The 20,204-nt window shown below is 45.6% G+C and overlaps 1 protein-coding gene across 19 annotated transcripts in view; it reads right to left on the minus strand.

Moving 5' to 3' along the window:
- ATXN7L1 (ataxin 7 like 1) overlaps positions 1-20,204 on the minus strand; it is a 267,713-nt gene that overhangs the window by 174,102 nt on the left and 73,407 nt on the right. For 14 of the 19 annotated variants that reach the window (XR_010158929.1, XR_010158928.1, XM_009453946.5 and 11 more), the window contains one exon: positions 9,385-9,489. Coding sequence is in view for 17 of the 19 variants with exons in the window: in XM_009453946.5 (XP_009452221.3) it covers positions 9,385-9,489 (105 nt within the window). In the remaining 2 variants the exon portion in view is untranslated. Of the gene's footprint in view, positions 1-9,384; positions 9,490-11,639; positions 12,978-20,204 lie in introns of those variants that run through there. The other 5 variants (XM_063815508.1, XM_063815515.1, XM_063815514.1 and 2 more) reach the window with 5 other exon arrangements.

Here is a 20,204-nt window from a genome sequence, read left to right on the forward strand (position 1 = left end):
GGGTGATGGCATGATTAAATAACACATTAAAATGTTTAGCACATAGTAAGTGCTCAGTATGTGTTTTAGCTTTATTGCTGTTATTTTTATCCTGCATTAGGGGAGTGAAAAGTGGGACCAGGTCAACCTGCTATGTTCTGGACCCAGCATTAACTTTAATTTGAGCAGTAGCAAGTCCAAAATATAAAAACTTGAAGTGAAGCAAAACATGGTCCTACTTAGTCGTAGATTCTCTCGGTTGTAATGCTTGATTTATGGGATAATCCTTCGTTAATCAGTCATTCTGTCATTTCTTTCCTTTGAGATTTTCCTAGGGTCCGTCATAAGGATTTCCTTAGCATCTATAGTGTAACTGCACTTTACTAGGGATGGTGGAAAAATGAAATAAGCAAAAACAATAGCAGACATTGTTTCTGATCATAAGGAACTCAAAAGATGATATCAATACCAGGAGTTAATTCTGGATTTGGGAAAGACTGATCAAATTCAAGTTAAAAAAATTCTACTAGTGAAATAAAGTTTGCACAGATTCCTGTGCTCTTGCCAAGTCTTATTAATTAATGCTATCAAACGACAAAGAATATGTTCAATGAGAATAATTTCCTTTATTTTATACTTCTGATGTTAAAAAAATCTAGTCATATAAAAGACAACTAACAATAACAGTAACAACAATTTAATGTCAGCAAACAAATCTAACTTAATTGACAAAAAAACCCAAGCCCCACGCAATAGCAATCAACACCTTCAGAAAGGAAGTCTTGGCGGGATAATTAGCAGGTGATAATGCCCCTGACACTCTGAGAAGCCCAGGGGGCACTGACATCGGGAGGGACTAACTCTCTCTAGGGCTCAGAGGCACACATGGTTTGTCTCTTCCTCAACCAGAGGTCACCTGGAGATAGACAAAATAAAAAGAACAATTGCAGGGAACCTTGGATCCTCATGAATTAGGCTCCCATGTGTAGCACTGCTGAGACATGCTGTTCTCAGTATCCAACCAGCATCAGCATCTGGATGTACACAGAAGGATGGGGTGCCAGCCGGGACATGCTATGCCTCACTCCAGGGGTGAGTTTCTGCCACTTATTTATTTTTCTGCTCAGCCTCTCTGCTTTAGCTCACAGTTCATTAAATTCTACTGCATCACCATCAACATGAAAAACAGCTACTTGAAGGGCATTCAAAAATATAATCAGAAAAGGGAATAAAAAGCCCTCTCTGAGAAGGAGGAAAAAAAATCTAATCCTCTCTTGTCTATTGAATGACATCCAGGTTCTCTGGTTCTAAACCATTTTTTTTTTTTTTAAGTAGCAGTGACATCCAAGGATTATCTCTGTCTGATGGGCGGGGTGTGCAGCCGTATGGCCTTCTGCTGAGAGGACTAGTGCCAAGTGTGGCTGACAAATTCTGTGGGATCTGTGTACATGAAGGTGTTATTTCTTTTGCCTTTTAAAAAAAATTATTTTGAAGTGGAAAGGACTGCAATTTTATGGACTGCTGTAAGATAACTTGTTTTACACTTTGCATGTATGTGTGATGGGGAAATAATTCCAATGGCTAGCTCTGTGCAAGCTGAAGGAGTCAACTTTCTACATGCGGCTGTGATTCCACAGAAGTCATTTCTGGGCATAAACACATATTTTACTTTGATAAAAAATTTAAATACAGAAAAGCATGAAATACAGTATAATAAACAGGGACATGTTATATTTTACGGCAGTAGTTCCCAACTGGGGGCGATTTTGCACCCTAGGGGCTATTGGCAATGTCCCGAGATGGTTTTGGTTGTCAAGATTAGGAGTGGGGTAGAGACTGCTATTGCTATCCAGTAGGTAGAGGTCAGAGAAGCCACTCAACATCCTGTAGTAAGACACAGAATGAGCCCCACAGCAAAATTCAGCCCAAAATGTCCACAGTGCCCATGCTGAGAAACCCTGCTTTACTGTAGGTAGTTATGTAACTATACTAGAAGATAAGGACCCCCCAAAAAATCCTACTTCTTTCATTTAGGCAAATCAGACAACTCACCATAAACGTTCACCCCAATTACAAAACTACAACCTGGATCTACCTATTATTTTTTTCTTTAATTACAATAGTCCAAATTTACTGAAAATACACAATTACTAAAAAGTAATAAAAAAAATTTTTTCAGTATAGGCACCTTGCACCTCCTGGTTTTTGTCTTACATACATGCCTGTGCACACACACACAGAGCATCATCCTCTGCCCTGTCCCTGGATTCTCTCTGGGCTGAGGTAAGGACCCACCACAGCTCTGACAAGATGAAGAGTCACAAACATCTCCTTTTCCACAGTAATCACAAGTGAAAACTCTGGACGAGATTTCATTATAAATCTCTGTAGCTTATCCCTCAGTTAATATTGTGAAACTTTTTTTTTAAAGCAAACTTTGTTGTACCACTGTGTTTTCCACATGCAAGTTCCTTTAATCAACATGAAACTTTATGAGATAAACTATTATTTCCATTTTAATACGGAAACAGAAACACAGAGGCAAAGTAACCTGCCCAAGGTCACACAGGAAATAAGGTGCAGAGCTGGAATTTTTTTTATTTTTATTTTTTGAGACAGGGAGGGTCTTGCTCCATTGCCCAGGCTGAAGTGCAGGGGCACAATCTCAGCTCACGGCACCCTCCACCTCCCAGGCTCAAGCAATCCTCCCATGTCAGCCTCCCAAGTAGCTGGAGCACAACACTACGCCTGGCTAATATTTTTGTATTTTTGGTAAAGATGGGGTTTCTCCATGTTGCCTAGGCTGGTCTCGAACTCCTGAGTTCAGGGTGATCTGCCCATCTCGGCCTCCCAAAGTGCTGGGATTACAGATGTGAGCCACTGCGCCTGGCCTGGAGCTGGAATTTTAATCTATCAAATGGGTCCTAGAGAGGTTACACTCAACCACTAGGCTCACACGCCATGTCAATGCATCAAATTGGGATGGACAGCTACGAGGGACAGAGATGCCTGCAGAGTGGAACTGGGACTCCCAAGGTAAGGCTTCTTGTTTCTGCTTCCCCCTTTCTACAACTATTCCTAAATAAGCTTATCCATTCACCTAAGGGACTTTAGAAACAAACTAATCCCTTGAAATCCTAGATCTCGTGGGGAGAAGTTTAAAAAGTGTCTAAAAGGCTGTTGGTACAGACTTAGGAAACAGACCCTAGGAAGCCATCCCTAATGGGGTGACACAGAACGTGGCTCCAAGAGCACTCCACTTCCATGCCAAGCAAAGGGTCTCCCCAGGAGTGGTTGCACCTGCTTTCTACATCTGGGATGCCAGCATGGGGCACACGATCAGGAGCAGAAGGACTGTGGCCAGCCCTGGGCGGGGGGCTCCATGTTACCCCTGTAGGACGCTATGGCACAGGCTGGATGGACCTCGGCAGGGAACGCAGAGAGATACTGGAGCTTCACGGCATTTCTAAATGAGCTGCCATAGGGGCCTAATGTGAATGTAAACCAATATTTGCAAAGCCAAGCCCTCAGGACTCCTAGCAAATGTAATCATATTCAGGCCGGCATTTCTTGCCTCCAAGAGTGTGGGAAGCAAAAGATGAATCACAGGCGAAAGTCTGTGGGCTGACCTCAGCGTGCACATCCTCTGAGACAGGGCAAGAAATGAAGGCAGGAAGCACTTGACTGAATTGGTTTTCCCATTTTTCATAGGAAACATTCAACTTAATAAAAAATAGCCACAATTTATTGACAATCCTTTCTTTATTCCCTTACCATGTGCCAGAAAACGATACAACCTTTTTCTGTGTTCTTCACAGGAACTCTGCAAAGCAGGAATTGCCATCCTTATTTTATAGACGAGGAAAAGAAGGCTCAGAAGGTCATATAATTAGCTCAAGGTCAAACAGCCCGTAAATGTTAGGATTCTAACCTGCCTCTGTTTGACTCCAAAATTCATGACTTTTCCACTATGACATTCTATTTTTCACACTGGTACTGTGATATTGTGATATAATAGGAAATATATATTTGGTCTTTATCCCCAGTTTCTGGCACAGAGCTCCTAAAACCCTTTTAACTTCCTGAGTGACAGGGGTGATAGGAATATCTTTCATTGTATTGGTCTTAGTCCTCAGTTTCCTGACACAAGAGCTTCTCAGACCCTTGGGATCTCTGGAGTGTCTTTTTATGCTAATGAGATGACTGGTGGCTGGGGTACATAGGCAGTTTCAGGCTGGGGGCCGGTCACCAGAAAGACCAATTGGAGATTGAGCCAATCACCAATGGCCAATGATTTAATCAATCATGCATGGAACCTCCAAAAAACCCTAAAGGATGGAGTTTAAAGAGATTCCAGATGGGTACTCACATCCACATGCTGGGAGGGTGGTGAACCCCAACTCCACACAGGGACAGACGCTCCTGCACTAAGGACTCTTCCAGACCTCACCCTATTATCTCTGACTGTTCATTTATATCCTTTATAATATAAATAAACCAGTAAACATTAGTAAAATGTTTCCTTGAGTTCTGTGAGTTGTTATAGCCAATTATTGAACATAAGGAGGGGTGTGGAGACCCCTAATTTGTAGCCAAGTCAGACAGAAATGTGGGTAACCTGGGGACCTATTACTTGTGATTGGCATCTGAAGTGGGGACACAGTTTTGTGGGACTGAGCCTTTAACCTGTGGGGTCTATGCTAACTCTGGGTAGTGTTTTTTTGGTTCATGTTTTTTTGAGACAGGGTCTCACTGTGTTACCCAGGGTGGAGTGCAGTGGCACCATCATAGCTCACTGCAACCTCAACCTCCTGGGCTCAAGTGATTCTCCTACCTCAGCATCCTGAGTAGCTGGGACAACAGGCACATGCCAACATGCCTGGCTAATTTTTAAATATTTTTGTAGAGATGTGGTTTCACCATGTTCCCCAGAATGGTCTTGAACTCTTGGGCTCAAGCAACCCTCCCTCCCTTGGCCTCCCAAAATGTTGGGATTATAGGTGTAAGCCACTGCGCCCGGCCCCAGCTACAGGTAGTTATTGTCGGAACTGAATTAAATCGTAGGACACTGAATTGGTACCTGCAGAGAATCCCCTTGGTATGGAAAACTCACAATTTGGTATCAGAAATGTTGAGTAAGCAACAGTTTTCCTTTAACCACAAATTTCTGAAGTCCCCATAACTGACTGGCTAAACACACACACACACACACACACACACACACACACACACTTTTTTCAATTTAAGTTAAATGACTAGTATACCAAGATCTTGAACACTGCCATGCACCCATGGGAGAAGCGGGAGGTGGCACACATGACAGCATGGCAGGAGGGGAAGTGGCACAGGAGAACAGAGTTTTGTGGCTGTTCAGTACGAAGAACTGCATCCAGCTGGGGGCGATGGGGAAAGACGCCATGGAGAGAAGGGAAGAGAAAATGAACCTTAAGCCTCACATCAGTCACATCATCCCAGCAACCCCCTGAGGCAGGCAGAGTACCCATTTTACAGATGAAGAAATGGAGGTGAAGAGGGATGAGGTGAGCTGCTCAAGGTCGCACAGTTAGTGGGGGAGTCGTGAATTGCTTTGTCTCATTCCAAAGCCCATGTTGTCTCCTCTACATCAACAAAGTTCAAATAATGTTCTGTGGAGCCCTGGCAGGTGGGGGGGGGTGAAAAAAGTCAGGAGAAGGCTGCGTCCATGGGGCTTGGACCCCTGCCCTAATTTTAACCTCAACAGCTCTGCTTCCCATATATATTTATGGATTGGGGTTTTATATAAGATTCCATTTGAAAGAAAATTTTGCAGTTAACCACAGGGTGTTGGCCTATGCCCAAAATCAGACCTCGGGCAAAGCACTGACCTCCTAAGCCTTAGCTTCCTCAATTACAAAATGGGTATAACATTAACACCCATGTCACAGGGCTGTTGAAAAGATTACATGCTCAAAGCGATGGAGGCTGGGCACGATGGCTCATGCCTGTAATCCCAGCACTTTGGGAGGCCAAGGTAGGCAGATCACCTGAGGTCAGGAGTTCAAGACCAGCCTGGCCAACATGGCAAAACCCCGTCTTTACTAAAAATACAAAAATTAGCCAAGTGTGGTGGCGGGCACCTGTAGTTCCAGCTACTCTGGAGGCTGAGGCCGGAGAATTTTTTGAACTGGGGAGGCAGAGGTTGCAGTGAGCTGAGATTATACCACTGCACTACAGTCTGGATGACAGTCTGACTCAAAAAAAAAAAACAAAACCCAAAAGACAAAATGAAACAAAAAACAGATATGGAAAGCACTTGGCACAGTGTCTGGCACTCGGCACACTGGCATTCTTATTAACCTGTGGAAAATAGCAAGGCCAATCCTACAAGGAAAGAGAAAAAAAAAAAGAATATTGCTATGGACTGAATGTTTGCGTCCCTCGCAAATTCCTATGTTGAAATCCTACCCGCAATGTGATGGTATACGGAGTTGGGGCCTTTGGAGATAATTAGGTCATGAGAGTGGAGCCCCCATGAAGGGGATTAGTGCCCATATAAGAGACCTCAGAGAACTCTTGTTCTCTTTCCACCATGTAAGGACACAGTGAGAAGCTGGAAGTCTGCAACCTGGAAGACAGTCCTCGCCAGAATCTGACCTTGTTGGCTCCTGACCTCAGACTTCCACCCTCCAGAACTGTGAGAAATACATTTCTGCTGTTTATAAGCCACCTAGTCTATGATACTGTTATAGCAGCCTGAACTGACTTAGACAATCATGAAGCTATTGCAGGAATTTTTAGGGATACTAAAAAGTACTCCCCACAAAGAGCTACAATGGTTCTAACCTCTGCTTTGCACTCTCTGGGTCTTGATAAATGTAAGTTTGTATTTGTACTAGGACACACACCTAGAGCTGAGGGAGGCCTTGGTGCCTCAATTTGCTGAGTTGTGATCATGTCCCCATTGCTGCTTGTCAGCTTGTTCAGCAAGAAGCTTAACGGAGACTGGGCTTTGAGGGACGAGATCAGTAACCCCAAACCCCCAAACTAATTTACTGCATTGCTCAGAGCTCCCAAAGCCATGGGCTGTCCCCTAAGCTGACTCTTGGCTCTTATGCCAAGAGCCCCAGGGTTGGGGGAGGCAGGTGTATCAGCTCTGCTAAACCCCAGAGCCTCCTCCCTTGGCAATCTGGGACCTTTCCCCTGGGAAGAATTCTGCAGGGGACAGTGGGGTCCCATGTTTTGGGTCCCTTTCAGGATCCTTCCATCAAAGACTCCAGTGAATTAAGCTCTCAGTGAAGATTTTTTTGGTTTTGTTTTGTTTTATTGTTTGTTTCTCTTGAGACAGGGTCTTGCTCTGTTGCCCAGAATGGAGTACAATGGCACAATCATAGCTCACAGCAACCTCGAACTGCTGGGCTCAAGGAGTTCTCCCCCTCTGCCTCTCCAGTAGCTGAGACTTACAGGTATACCACCACACCTGGCTAAATTTTTTTTTTTTTTTTTTTTTAAGAAATGGGGTCTCACTATGTTGCCCAGGCTGGTCTCAAACTCTTGGCCTCAAGTGATCCTCCTGCCTTGGCCTCCTAAAGGGCTCGGATTATAAGCGTAAGCCATTGCACCCAGTCCCAGTGAAAGTTTTGATGGCTTACAATAGAATGCAAGCCCCTGTTCCGTGCCTATAACAGCTGCACATTCTTGTGAATTGAGTGAATGAAAATCATATTCAGGATGATATAGCCTCTGCGTTCTCACAAGACACACAGAAGCACTGGTCACGGAGCTTCCATGCCTGGTCACTGAACCACTGGCTGGGTGGGACCTTCTTGCCATGGCTCTGCTTTGGATTCTCCACCTGTCATCTCAGCTGGTGGTACCGCCACCAGGCTCTGACAGTTTCTCTTTGGAGAGGTTTAACCCTTTCTCTCTTCCAGGCAGTGGAGAGGGTCATTTGGTACAGAGCACTAAGCAAGAAGGTCAACTTATGCCAGGCACACGACTTTGCTCCTTTCCTGCTCAGTCTGCCAGAATGAACATGTCAGAGCTGGACACACCCACAGAAGTCATCTCCCCATGGTAGGGACAAGGAAACCAAAGCCCTGAGACATCAAGCAAGTAGCCCGAGGACACAGTGCTGGCTGCAGGGAGGGGCAGAAGACTTGGCCTCTGACCAAACCTCCTCCTATAGCACTTTCTAGGGCCCTTGCTTTGCCTTGTGCTGGTTTGAAAGTCCTGGACTCACTCCCAGAGGTGCTCCATAAGCCTGAATTCTACACATTACAAACACAAAATATGCCTACAGTATATACACAGATACAGATTATATATATGTAGATATATATATATCATATACATACATATACACGTGTTTGCAGTTGATAATTTGTATATAGAGAGACTGTTAAAGAGCTTGGATAAGCTCAACTCCCTTTATTTTATTATAGAATAATGATAACTGAAGAGGTGGGGAAAAGTCAGAAATTCGGAGGGTGAGAAAGGGGAAATGTGCATAATTTGCAAAAGCATATTCAATATTATAATTGCTTTGACTTTTTTTTAGGCACAATAGAATGTACTTTGAAACCTTAATGGTAAGGAGGGCATTCAGATTTTATGTTCATCAAAAGGGAATACAGCTTAAATAAAAAGATTGGGAGATACTGTGCTGGACTCACAGCATATTACAGCTTTGGAAATTGTCTGATCCAATTCCCTGCTATAGATAAGGAAACTTCCACCCAGAGAGGTTAAGTGACTTCTAGTCTAAGGCCAAATGGCTGTTTATTCATCCCCAGGGTGGGGCAGCCACGTGGACTTTATCTGTTCTGTCCATGGTTTGTTGATGACCAACTGAAGGAATTTATTACATCAAGGATGTTTAGAGACGGAAAGCAGTTCCCAACCCCATCTGGGATTTTTTTTAACAAGGGGGATTCTTGGGAAAGGTGAATTGGAATGTAAGGTTTTACTGATGCACCATTTCCTTGGGGCAGCACCCCAGTGGGCCACACACTGGGCTGTGCTTGGCCGCAGCCCTCCTTTTTGTAAGTCTCGGGGAGACTCTCTCCTGACCCTCTTTCAGGGGGAGAAAATGTCTGGCTGCAGGAGCGACTCCTTAAGCAGCTCTCCCCTCCCCCTGGTCACCTGCAGAGGCCATCGCTAGGCTGGGCAGATGGCTTCAGTCTAGTCCCATCGACCGAGACAAGTTGCAGGTTTTCTCTCATTTGTTCTGACAGGACTGCGGATTTCAGCAGAAGGACTACAGCTCCTAAAACAGCCTGCGAGTAGAGGCAGCAGCCCAGGAAGACTTTACCCACAGCCTCAGGCTAAGACAAGACATGGCGAGACCCTGTCGGGGAGCCCAGGGGAAGTCGACTGTCCCCAGGGCGGCAGCTGCAGATGTGGCCGACGGTTCAGGGGTCCACTTACCGCAGTGCGACTGGAAAACCTGTGGCTTGACGACCTGGTTACAGGCACTGCACACTACGAGATAGAAGTCGTCATGTGCTGGGTAATGGCCAAATAAGTGCATATCTGTGGGGGAAATGAAAACAAGTGTGTTTTGAAAAAGCAATTAAGTCTCAGAAGGTGTACAGTTTCCTCTTGGAATTTCTTCAAGGACAGTTTTTCAAACACAACACGCAGAAAGGCAATAATCTTTACTAAAGGGAACTCGGTTTGTCATAAGGCAACTCCCCGCCTCTTAGAGAAGCAAGTGCTTCAGAGAATCCCTCCTTATTTCTCCCCTGGAAATGCACTGCGGCTGCTCCTGATTCAGTCTGTGGTGTCGAGGGGCTGCTCTGAGTCACATGCTATGGGAATCACCCTGTCCTGAGAGAACCCACATGTTAGCTGGGATTCACACACTGAGGCTCTATATATCTCAGGATGGGGGGAACTCCCCCAAACCCATTTGTGCATAAGCAGCGGTCCCTCAGGGAAGTGAGAGGTGTCTGGCTGGGGACAGAAGAAGTCATTTGGCCTCGGCAGTGCCTGGGTTTCCCCATCACTTGAGGGACATGCTAAGGCTGAAGGAGTCTGCTGAAGAAGTGGCTCATTTGCTGCCATCATTACCCATTATTCATTCAGTAAATATTTACTGAGTGCCTGAATGTGCCAGGCACTGTGCTAGGTGCTGGGAAAAACTGGGGAACAAGAATGAGTTCTCTGCTCTCCTGGAGCTTAAGGGAGCAGAAGAGAGAAGCATTAGGCAGACCACCACACAAGTCATCATTGCCTGCAGCTGTGTTAGGGGCTACGGAGGAGACACATGGGGTCCCCTGGGAGTGTGCGGCAGGTGGCCCTAACCTAGTGTGAGGCAGAGGAGAATGCTTCCCCGAGGAGGGGGCAGGTCATCTGAGACTCCAGGATGAGTAGAGGTTAAGGAAGCAAAGGGCCAGGCAGGGGGAAGGCGGAAAGTTTGAAGCTGAAGCCAAGGAAGGAGGCTCTGTGCATGGAGGGAGTCTTGGCACCTCTTGGCTGGAACAGAACAGGGGAAACAGCAGGGTGAGGCTGGCCAGGCCCAGAAGCCATGAACCTTCCATGCCCAGGTGAGGATTTTGACTCTGACTTTAAGAACAATGAGAAGTACTGGGGCTTTTTAAGCAAAGAAGTGACGGGATCAGGTGCATACTGTTAAAAGATCAGTTACGTGGCAATACCTCCGAGACAACGAACACATATGTACATGGATGTTCACAGCAGCATTACTCAGAATAGCCAAAAAGTGGAAACAACCCAAACACCCACCAATTGACGAGTGGATAAACAAAATACCACAGAACATTATCCATCCACTGAAAGGAATAAGTACTGATCCGGTCTACAGTGTGGATAAACCTAGAAAATATTAGGCTAAATGAAGAGAGGCAGACACAAAAGGTCACATATTGAATGACCCCATTTATATGAAATGTCCAGAATAGGCAAATCTATAAACACAAAAAGGAGGTAAGTGCTTGCCTTGGGTTGGGGGGCCTGGAGGAATTCGAGGGTGACTGCTAACAGGTATAGAGTTTCTTTTTGGGTCAATGAAAATGTTCTAAGATCGATAGTGATGACAGTCACATAACTCTGAGAACAGACTAAAACCCACTGAACTGTACACTTTAAATGGTGAACTGAATCATTAATGCCATTATGCTGCAGCCAGCTAGTACCAGCTCACAAGAGCTGAAAATGTGCAATTCTTCCCAACTCTGCATTCAGTGATGCCATGTTGGTAGCTTGAATCAGCCAAGGTGGGAGTATTTACACGATGGAAATCGGCATCCACTACAAACCAGGACTTCTTCCCTCAGAGAGCTGGTTGTTAAAACATTTACACCAGCACTTCGCTGACTAGTGTCCCCTTCTAGCATCACTGCTTCCTGGCTCGATTTCTCCAGCTATAAAATGGAAAATTATATTCATCATGTACCATACTGGGACGCAGACAGGTTTTATGAACTGAACTGAAATGGAAATCATTATATTAATTTAAAATTATGGTTACCGCATCAATTATTGACCTAAGAACTTATGCCCAACAGAGCCAGGTAAACAAGTTGATCACCTCCTGTGTCAAATGAGGCTATAAATTGTCATGGGCGGGGTGGGGGATGGGGAATTAGGTTACTGGAGTTCTTTCCAATGTCTATTGACTTAATGCTTACTCATTAAAGATTATTCAGGAGATTACTCACAGATCAGGCTTGTAGCATTAAACCAGGTCTGCTTATAAATTTATCACACTCTTCTCAGTGCCTCTGTTTCGAGCAAGCAGCCCTCCACTTCCCTTACTGAACTTCTGGTACAATTTCCATTCATGGCAGAGTCCATCATATTCACGTTATCAGCTTGGTCTGGCACTCAGCCTGCTTCCCAATAGCACTGAGGTTCTCCCAGGCCTCTGTCCACTCTCACAGCCTTCCTGCCCCTGAAATCTGCTTCCCACACCCCCAGGTGGCAGAGGAGGGAGGGATGGAACAGAACTCAGTTGTGACGTAAGGAGACACAAAGTTTGGGACAACAGAATGGTTCCTACAAAAGTAAAGTACTAACTGACTTCCCAGTATAGTTGGTAAAGTGCTTCTGAAGTCAACGCTGAAAAAGAAACTGGCAGCATGGGAGCAGCGTTTTATTCCAGATAAACAGCCTTCTAGAGAGAACACTTTTGACAAGCAAAGTCATGTGTTTATAAACTTTAGTTTATATCCAATATTCACTTTTGAAAATGGTTACAGTTGAGGAAAAGGCAGGGTGACATCTCCAATTCTCTATTTACACAGGACTTGTTTCTAAGATGGGAAGACAGCTGGTTTTGTGGATTCAGGATCAAGCTAGATGCTGCGTGCCTTTGAATTTGCCCCTGGATACCTTCCAAGGCTCGAGACTTTGACATTATGAAGCAACAACTGGTGAGAGCTCAAATGATGAAAACCTTAAGAGAGACTAAATAAGGCTTGATTCCTCCCTTTTGCAAGCAGGAATTCCAGGTGAAGCACCAGATGTACAGAGAAGCTGCAAGAAGCAGATACTACTTTGAAGGCAGTCGGACAGCCTATTGGCAATCAGTGATATCTATGCTCACCATAGAGAATCCCACGGTGGGAAAAAAGAAGACAGCAAAACAGACAACCTTAAATTCTAGTTTCTTGGAAAAAATAACACAGCTCCTGAAAATAGCCTTAGATTTCAGGGTTGTGAAACTACCTCAGTCGCTATAGGAATTACAAAAATGTCAAGATGGCATACGCTATAATGCTATAGCTATTAACATAATTTTATATAATTTAAACATTATGCTTTTCATTTTAACTTACTCTAAAAGGTACCGTAATGAAAAAAATTGGGGTTGTATTTATGTTAATTTAAACATTCCAAGCTCTTTCCAGGAAGGTAGATGTGAGCTCTACCTAAAAAGTAAGTCTTAGCTGGGCGTGGTGGCTCACGCCTGTAATCCCAGCACTTTGGGAGGCTGAGGCGGGCAGATCATGAGGTCAAGAAATTGAGACCATCTTGGCCAACACATTGAAATCCCATCCCTACTAAAAATACAACCATTAGGTGGGCGTGGTTGTGCGCACCTGTAGTCCCAGCTACTTGGGAGGCCGAGGCAGGAGAATAGCTTGAACCGTAAGGCGGAGCTTGCAGTGAACAGAGATCACGCCACTGCAATCCAGCCTGGCAACACAGCAAGACTCTGTCTCAAAAATAAATAAATAAATAAATAAATAAATAAATTAAGTCTCTGCTCACTGGGAGGTAACTGGACCCACAGATCTCGGTAGGACCTACGGATGTGACAAACCTGTGACGATGGCCAGAGGACCAGGTGCTATTGATCTTCCTTGGAAAACTATCAAAAAGCTGTGCTGGTGGCTGACAGTGGTTTTGATCTGTGGGCTTCCGCTTACATGAACTCAGACAGGCCAAATTCCTGAGAAGAACAGCAACTGTAGTTCAAGGGTATGTGATTCACTCCAAGCAGATTCAAATCTGGACATAGAATGGCTGGTCCTAAGAGTCTTCCTTTCCCCTAATAATCTTTATGCACTTATTATACTGTATTTATTAATTTTTCTTTTTGCTATCAGAGTTTTCAGTTGCATTTTAATCACTTAAGAGTGCATGGAAAGCTTAAGGCAATATACAAAGATGTTTCTCCTTTGCTCTGACAGAATGATTTTATTTGTTCCCCAATTCTAAAATCTCCTTAAATTCATAGAACAAAACAAGTTGGTGTCTGAAAATGACCTCAGACTCAACATCTCCTACTTCCCCAGCAGAATGTTGAGCTCCCCTCTAGGAAAATGTGATCACTTTCTGTTTCTCAGATCTCTGGAAACCAAGGGCTCCATTGTGAGAGATTCAAAATCAGTGAAATCTGCAAAGGGAAAATGAAGGAAGAGAACTAGAAAAGCAAGCAGCAGCGGTGAGCTCTCCAGCATCACTCCAGCATCAAGGGGAGTGAGCGTGCGGGTACGTGCAGGCGGCAGCAGCAAAGCTTTTCTTCTTTTGCAAACCAATGGCTAAAATGACTCCTGGCCTCTTCCTGCCACGGCTAGGCTGGAAGGCATCCCCTCCCTGGCTACAGCCCAGAGCCGGGCCTGGTAGCAGGTCGGTGCTGAGAAACACAAGGGGCAGGTGGAAGCTCCTCATTAGGCTGCATGAACAGGATGTCCGCCCCCGGACCCCAACCCCAACCACCCAACAAAACATGACCACACAAGACAGTCTCAGCCCCACTTCCTCAGGAGAAGGACCTTTAAAGACCAGCATTCAAGATGTATGGAGGCGAAGGGGCTGCACTGGGTCCCCAGGATGCTTCCTTAGGCCTCAGGTCTCGCCCAGAGTTGAGAACAAAAACTATTAGAGATGGGCCTTAAAAATGCAGTGCCTGCTTGCTGAGCCCTGGAGTTTGGAAGCCCAAGTTCAAATTTGGCATTTGGCTTATAATCTTCTCTAAGCTTGTGTTTCCACACATGGAATTAGATGACTTATTTGTGAAGAGGCTGGCGCACAGAAGGGATATAAAAAATAGAACATGTTATTATCTGTGGCCTTCTTCTCATCTCTCCCACTCACCTGGCCTCTCCTCAGGGAAGCCTCCCTCTCCCCTCCTGGTGCACCCTCACTCAGCAAAGCCCGGCAGCTTTCCTAAGGCTGTTGTGGAGTGGCTGGTTTATGTCTCTGACTCTCACCAGACGGGAATCTTCCGGAAGACAGGAATTGTGACTTATCGCCCTTCCTATCTCCATAGTCAAACAGTCTGGCATGTGGTAGCTGCTTAATCAATGGTAATATGTTAACTAGGCTGAGGTTCCCAAGAAGTTGATTTATTTTCCATACTCATTCATTTTCTCTTCTCTTGAAAGGGGAAGTAGTAAATGATAATAAATTGCCCTAATATCCATGCTGCTATCTAAGATTACGAGGTCAATAATTGTCTCTATTTATTCACTCTTTGAGCTCCTTGGAAGATAAGCACTAAGGGAATTTAAGGCATGATCCAGGTGAGCCGTCAGTGGAGAAGTGGTCTATTCCTGTGCCCACCATGCCAAGTGCATGAAAGCTGTTCCTTCCCCCCACCCCATGGCAAACACAGCTACTCTGCACTCAACAAGGCCCCCTTCAGAGCCAGTGTTTGGGATGGGCTTGGGTGTTTTTTGGATGCTCTCTCTGGTCCCATTTTCTACTTCCTGACTTTGGGCTGCCATTGACATCCAGACTGTGTGTGATCCTGGGCCTGGAAGATCTAGACTTCTCCCTCCCCTTCCTGTCTCAGCTCTGCACTGTCTGACACTGGGCCAGCATGCAGGGGGCTAACTGAGGGCACATGTTGGCAATCTGAGCCCAACCTGGCAGAGATCTCACTGATTGGCTAGACAGTGCTGACCTTGGTAGCCAAGAGAATAACTGTGCAAAGGGCTCCCCTTGGCCTATGCCTGCCTTAGGCTCATGCATATCTTCATCTTCCCCACCCTATCATTCACAGTTCCATTCACAGTAGGAGCTAAGTAGAAGTCTTACTTGAAGATCTCCTTGTAGGCAACTGAATTCAGCCTTCTCTCTGACATTTAAGTAGACTTTGGAATCAAAAAATAGCTACCCTGAAGTATAATGAAGAACTTGATGTCCGCCATATTGCTTCTTGAGATTCACATGCTGAGAGGCTTTTCTTCTATTTGGATGAAAAAAAGATAGGAATCCCAGGCAAAGAAATGGGGTGGATGATCAGTTGTATGTGGGAGCTAAAACGCTGTATTAAGGGCTCTCATAGCTCCGCTAAGACTAGAACAATGATGAGAAACGCAGTTCTCACTAGGTCTTCTGTTACTGTTTAGAGATTTTAATTTAGAAATGGACCAAATAGCCTCAGGAGGGGCCAGGCAGCAGCATCCATCTACCACAGACAGAGATGCACCACCTGTCCCAACACAGCATTCTGAGAGATTTCTTGGATAACACGTTGCAGGACTACACTGGAAGAGAGTCCATAAAGAAGCCCTCCTGCGGTGCCTTACACATGCAGGAATGTGACATTTGTAAAGGCACAAGGAGAGGCCTTTGCCAGTGGGACTGCATCGCAGCAGGCCTCAGCTATCAAGTTATTACTACAAATGTCATCCAGAACATGTGATGGAGACCACATGAAAATGCCCACTCCAGAAAATTCCCCCATCGTGTTGCACACACCAACCCCTGCTCAGTGGTAGGGGGGTTATATCAGTGTTCTGCTTGAAGATTCAGAGATGAAGAAGAGACACACTGCTCGGAATCCCTGAGACTAGAGTTCAGGAATGACAGGCAATCCCACGGCTGATGGTCTTAATGGGTCCTACTGGCCATGGTGGGCTCCTATTCAGAGGGTCTCGGGCGAGAGACCGCTGATCCTGTGGCACTTGTTAGTGTTTCCAAGAGGAAAGCAGAAGTTGGTTCTGGCTGTGACTGATCTCTAACTGGCAAAGCAATTGCGACATTTTTTTTTCTCCCTATGGAACGCCTTTAGTCAAGGCTATTGGATCCCCACAAGCCCCTCAAGATTACAATAATCGCCCAAACGATGCTGCCAGAGCTCAGAGGTAAATGTGCTCACTTCGAGGTCAGTGTCCACTTGGGAGAGCCAGAAAACAGTGGAAAGGAACTGTGTAATGTCCCTGGGAATCAGTGTTCAAAGCACTCCAGCCACTGGGACAGCCAGACTACAGGAAGCTGCTGACAGATATCCCAAGGCATTCTCCCAGGAATGGGTGCTTATAAAGGAAACCAGAACCACTCCAGCTGGACTGGCTACCGACTGCACCAATGCTGCCGAGGGACAGAAATAAACTTTTGCTGTAAGGGAACAGAAAGAAGCACTGGAGCATCTCAGCACATCCGGGCCCCTCAAGCCAGTCGTATGTGCCTGGAAGACCACTTTGAAGGTGCTGGGGCCTAAAGCACAAGGGCACAGGAATTAAAACTCCCCCATAGAAGAGCTACAAAAAGTTGTTTTAAGGTAATGGAAAATAATCGATCAGCTAGAGGAGAAAAATCACAATGTCCTTAATCACAAGTCAAGCATGAAACTAGTTATGGGCCAAAGAAAAAAGGGACACTGTTGGCAAGATTCATGAAGCCCTGTGATTGGGCCCCAATCCCTGGGTTCCCAGCTTCAGTTTCCACCAAATCCTCTTTCACTGCTGCCCATCCCCGACTCTTCCCTCCATACTTGCCAAAATCCTGTGTATCCTTCAAGGTCCAGCTTGGTGTAGCCTCCTTCAGGGAGCCTTCTTCAATTCCCGCAGAAACAACAAACACTTTCTCTGTATTTGCATGCTCCTCTGCATCTTAGTGCTGCACTTAGCCCACTCTGTCTGGTGTTTAAAGATAGTGGTGGATACGGCTGTCTTTCCCATTTGTACACTGTTTTATATACAGACTCAGACATTTATCAGTCAAAAGTGAAGACTGCCAGAAACATACTCAAATGCTTAAAAAAGCACCAATGAATCAAAGCTGCCTTAGACTAAAGAACCACACAGGAAACTTAGCTGGGCAGCTGTGGGGTAGTGGAATGAGCAACAAATTCCTGCTCTGCCTCCAGTTGGCTGTGCAACACAGGGCAAGCCACAGAACATCTCTGGATCTCCCTTCCCTCTTCCAGAAAACAGTGTCTTACCTCCCCTGTAAGGTTGCTGCTAGGATTAAATGAGATAACTTATGCCAGTGATAGCATCTTATAGGTATTCAATTAAATGCTCAAGAAATTTAGCTGAATTTTAGCCTGAATTCGCTAAGTAAAAAGCCAAAGACCCTCAAAGGAACACTATTTTACAGAGGCAGCCGTGTTTTGCTTAGAATGCAGGTTCTGGAGTCAGATCGCCTGAACTTGAATTCTAGCACCACCTCCTTGGGAAATTTCTCTGGGCCTCAGTTTCCTCATCTGCAAAATGGGGTGGTAATAATAGGGTAGTTGTCAGAATAAGATGGGATAACACATGTCTGATGTCTGATACTTGGGATGCTGTCAATACATATCATTTAGAATCAGATTTTGCATGGTGGGATTTAAAAAAACAGAGCAAAACAGTTAGTATGAAGTTTCACTGGAGCAAAACAGTTAGTATGAGGAATAAAATCACTGTTAAAAGTCACCAGACCTTGAACTTCCAGGCTTCTAAACCACAGGGTGAGCAAACAGTAGATGAGGGCTTCTCAAAGTGTGAATACAACCTGTAACTTTCTTGCCAAACACAGATGACTAGACCCCATCTCAGATCTAGGAAATCAGTTTCTCTGGGGTATGGAGTCGAGCAGAATGCTTTTTAAGCAAGCTCCTCAAGGGATCTGATAGCTCCTAAACTTAGCCAATCATTGTCCTATCATGATCACTACTAAAGTGGAGACACCCGCTGATATATTCCAGTATTAATGTGGTAATATGGAACTTCTTGCTAGTTAAAAGGTTCTGTTAGCTAAGGGGAAAGAGTGTTCTGTACATGTAGGGATACTGAGGGTACACCTGGCACATGGTTCAGTTTGCCCCTCTGAATCACCTCTACTTGTGAGCTCTTTGGATATATGCGTTGGAGGCCCATGGGCTCAGTGGTGTGCTGGAGCCGAATGGAACTGCTCATGACAGCCAATTGTGCACACCTTTTCCCAACTTCATATTTACAGACTTCACATTGGTAGTTTGAAATTGGCACAGTGGGAGTAGTTACACCTTGAAAATTGGCAAACACTACAAATCAAGGCTTTTACATTTCTTCAGAGAGCCAGTGTATTGGCGCACCACTGGTTCTCATCCATAATAAAATTCTGTGCAGGAACCCAAACTCGACGGAATGTGGCCCACGGCATTAAATTTAGGTCCGGGGAAGGTTTGGGGTCACTTAAAGCCTGGTGTCTGAAAACCTTCCTAAGATGCTAATGATGTTCTAGCATTTTAATCTGTATAGCTTGGCTCAAGAGAAAACTTCCCTTGTGCTCTGTGGTCATCCTCTAAACCCCAGCCTTGGGCCAACCACCTAGCAAACTGCAGTCTTGATACCCAAGTGGAACGAGTCAAGGCATAGACGCTTCAGGGCCAATCTTTCATCACCATTAGAAAAGCAACCTGTTCTCCCGAGGGCTGCCCAGTGGCCTCCATACCTCAGTAAACCGATCTATAATATGTGGACGGGGCAGAGGTTCGACAATCAATCTCTCATCTCTGGGTTCAGAGGTAAGGTGGTCTAGCTAAGCATCAGCCCCCAGTCCCCAGCCTGCTGTTCAGACACCCCCAGCTGCCTTTTAAAAGGTCACCCATAAGGAGCCGTAAGCCCTGCAGTTGGCCCTGTTTCAGCAGATACCACTGGGGAAACACAGACCTTTCCTTTAAATTCCTCCACTCAGCAGTCAGGTGAGTCAGGGAAAATTCAATCCAATTTCCCAGCAAATCCTACTATGCTCTGGAAGGACACGGTTTGAAAAATCTATTTTTGTGCTTTTATTTACTTAAGGTCTGCATGCCTGAGGAAGTTTTTTCATAGTGCCATCAAACTGCTTCTTGCTTACCAGGAAAAACAAAGATCCCACCTTTCTGTAACACCACCAGCCCAGCCACAGAGTCCAGAGGAACTGCAGCTCCAGGCCCTTGATTCCCAGCAGCAGAAGGCTCACTCCAGCACCCTGCACAGCAGCCTGGCTCTAGCATGGGGCTTTCCCCTTCCTGGGCTGCCCAGGGCTCACACAGTTTTGTTTTTCCTGGTTTAAATGAAGTTTCTGATTCAGAGGCATGACCTGTCTCTATGGGGTTTGTGTCTGTGATTCTAGCAGCTTCGTAGTGTAAACTGCTGGGGTCAGGGCTGGGTATCTCTGGATGGTCCCATCTTTCTGGAAGGGTCAAATGCCCACATGAGAAAACAAAACCCCTTCAATCTATTCAGGACTTGGAGTTGTCTGTATTGGTAAACTTAGACTTTGTCCCACATCTACTTTCTACCCCTGTGTCAAATCCGTCAGCCAGCCAACTTCAACTTAGACTCTTAACAGGACTTAATGCAATACATGGGCTTCACTCTCCACCTGCCCAGCAGTGGTGGGTTGTAGAGTGGCCCCTACATTGCCATGGGAGGCCAGGGAGGGCAGTGGGCCGAGGCAGAGGGCATCCATGCATCCACACCACAGGGCTCTGAAAGAAATGGCCAAGGGCCCTTCTTCTCTGCCCTAGCTCTTTCTCAGCTCCCCTGGGAGCGTGGCCTGCTGGGACCCCATGAGTCAGTGCTCCCCTGCTGGCCCCA

This window comes from Pan troglodytes, chromosome 6, assembly GCF_028858775.2.
Source record: "Pan troglodytes isolate AG18354 chromosome 6, NHGRI_mPanTro3-v2.0_pri, whole genome shotgun sequence".
NCBI lineage: Eukaryota > Metazoa > Chordata > Mammalia > Primates > Hominidae > Pan > Pan troglodytes.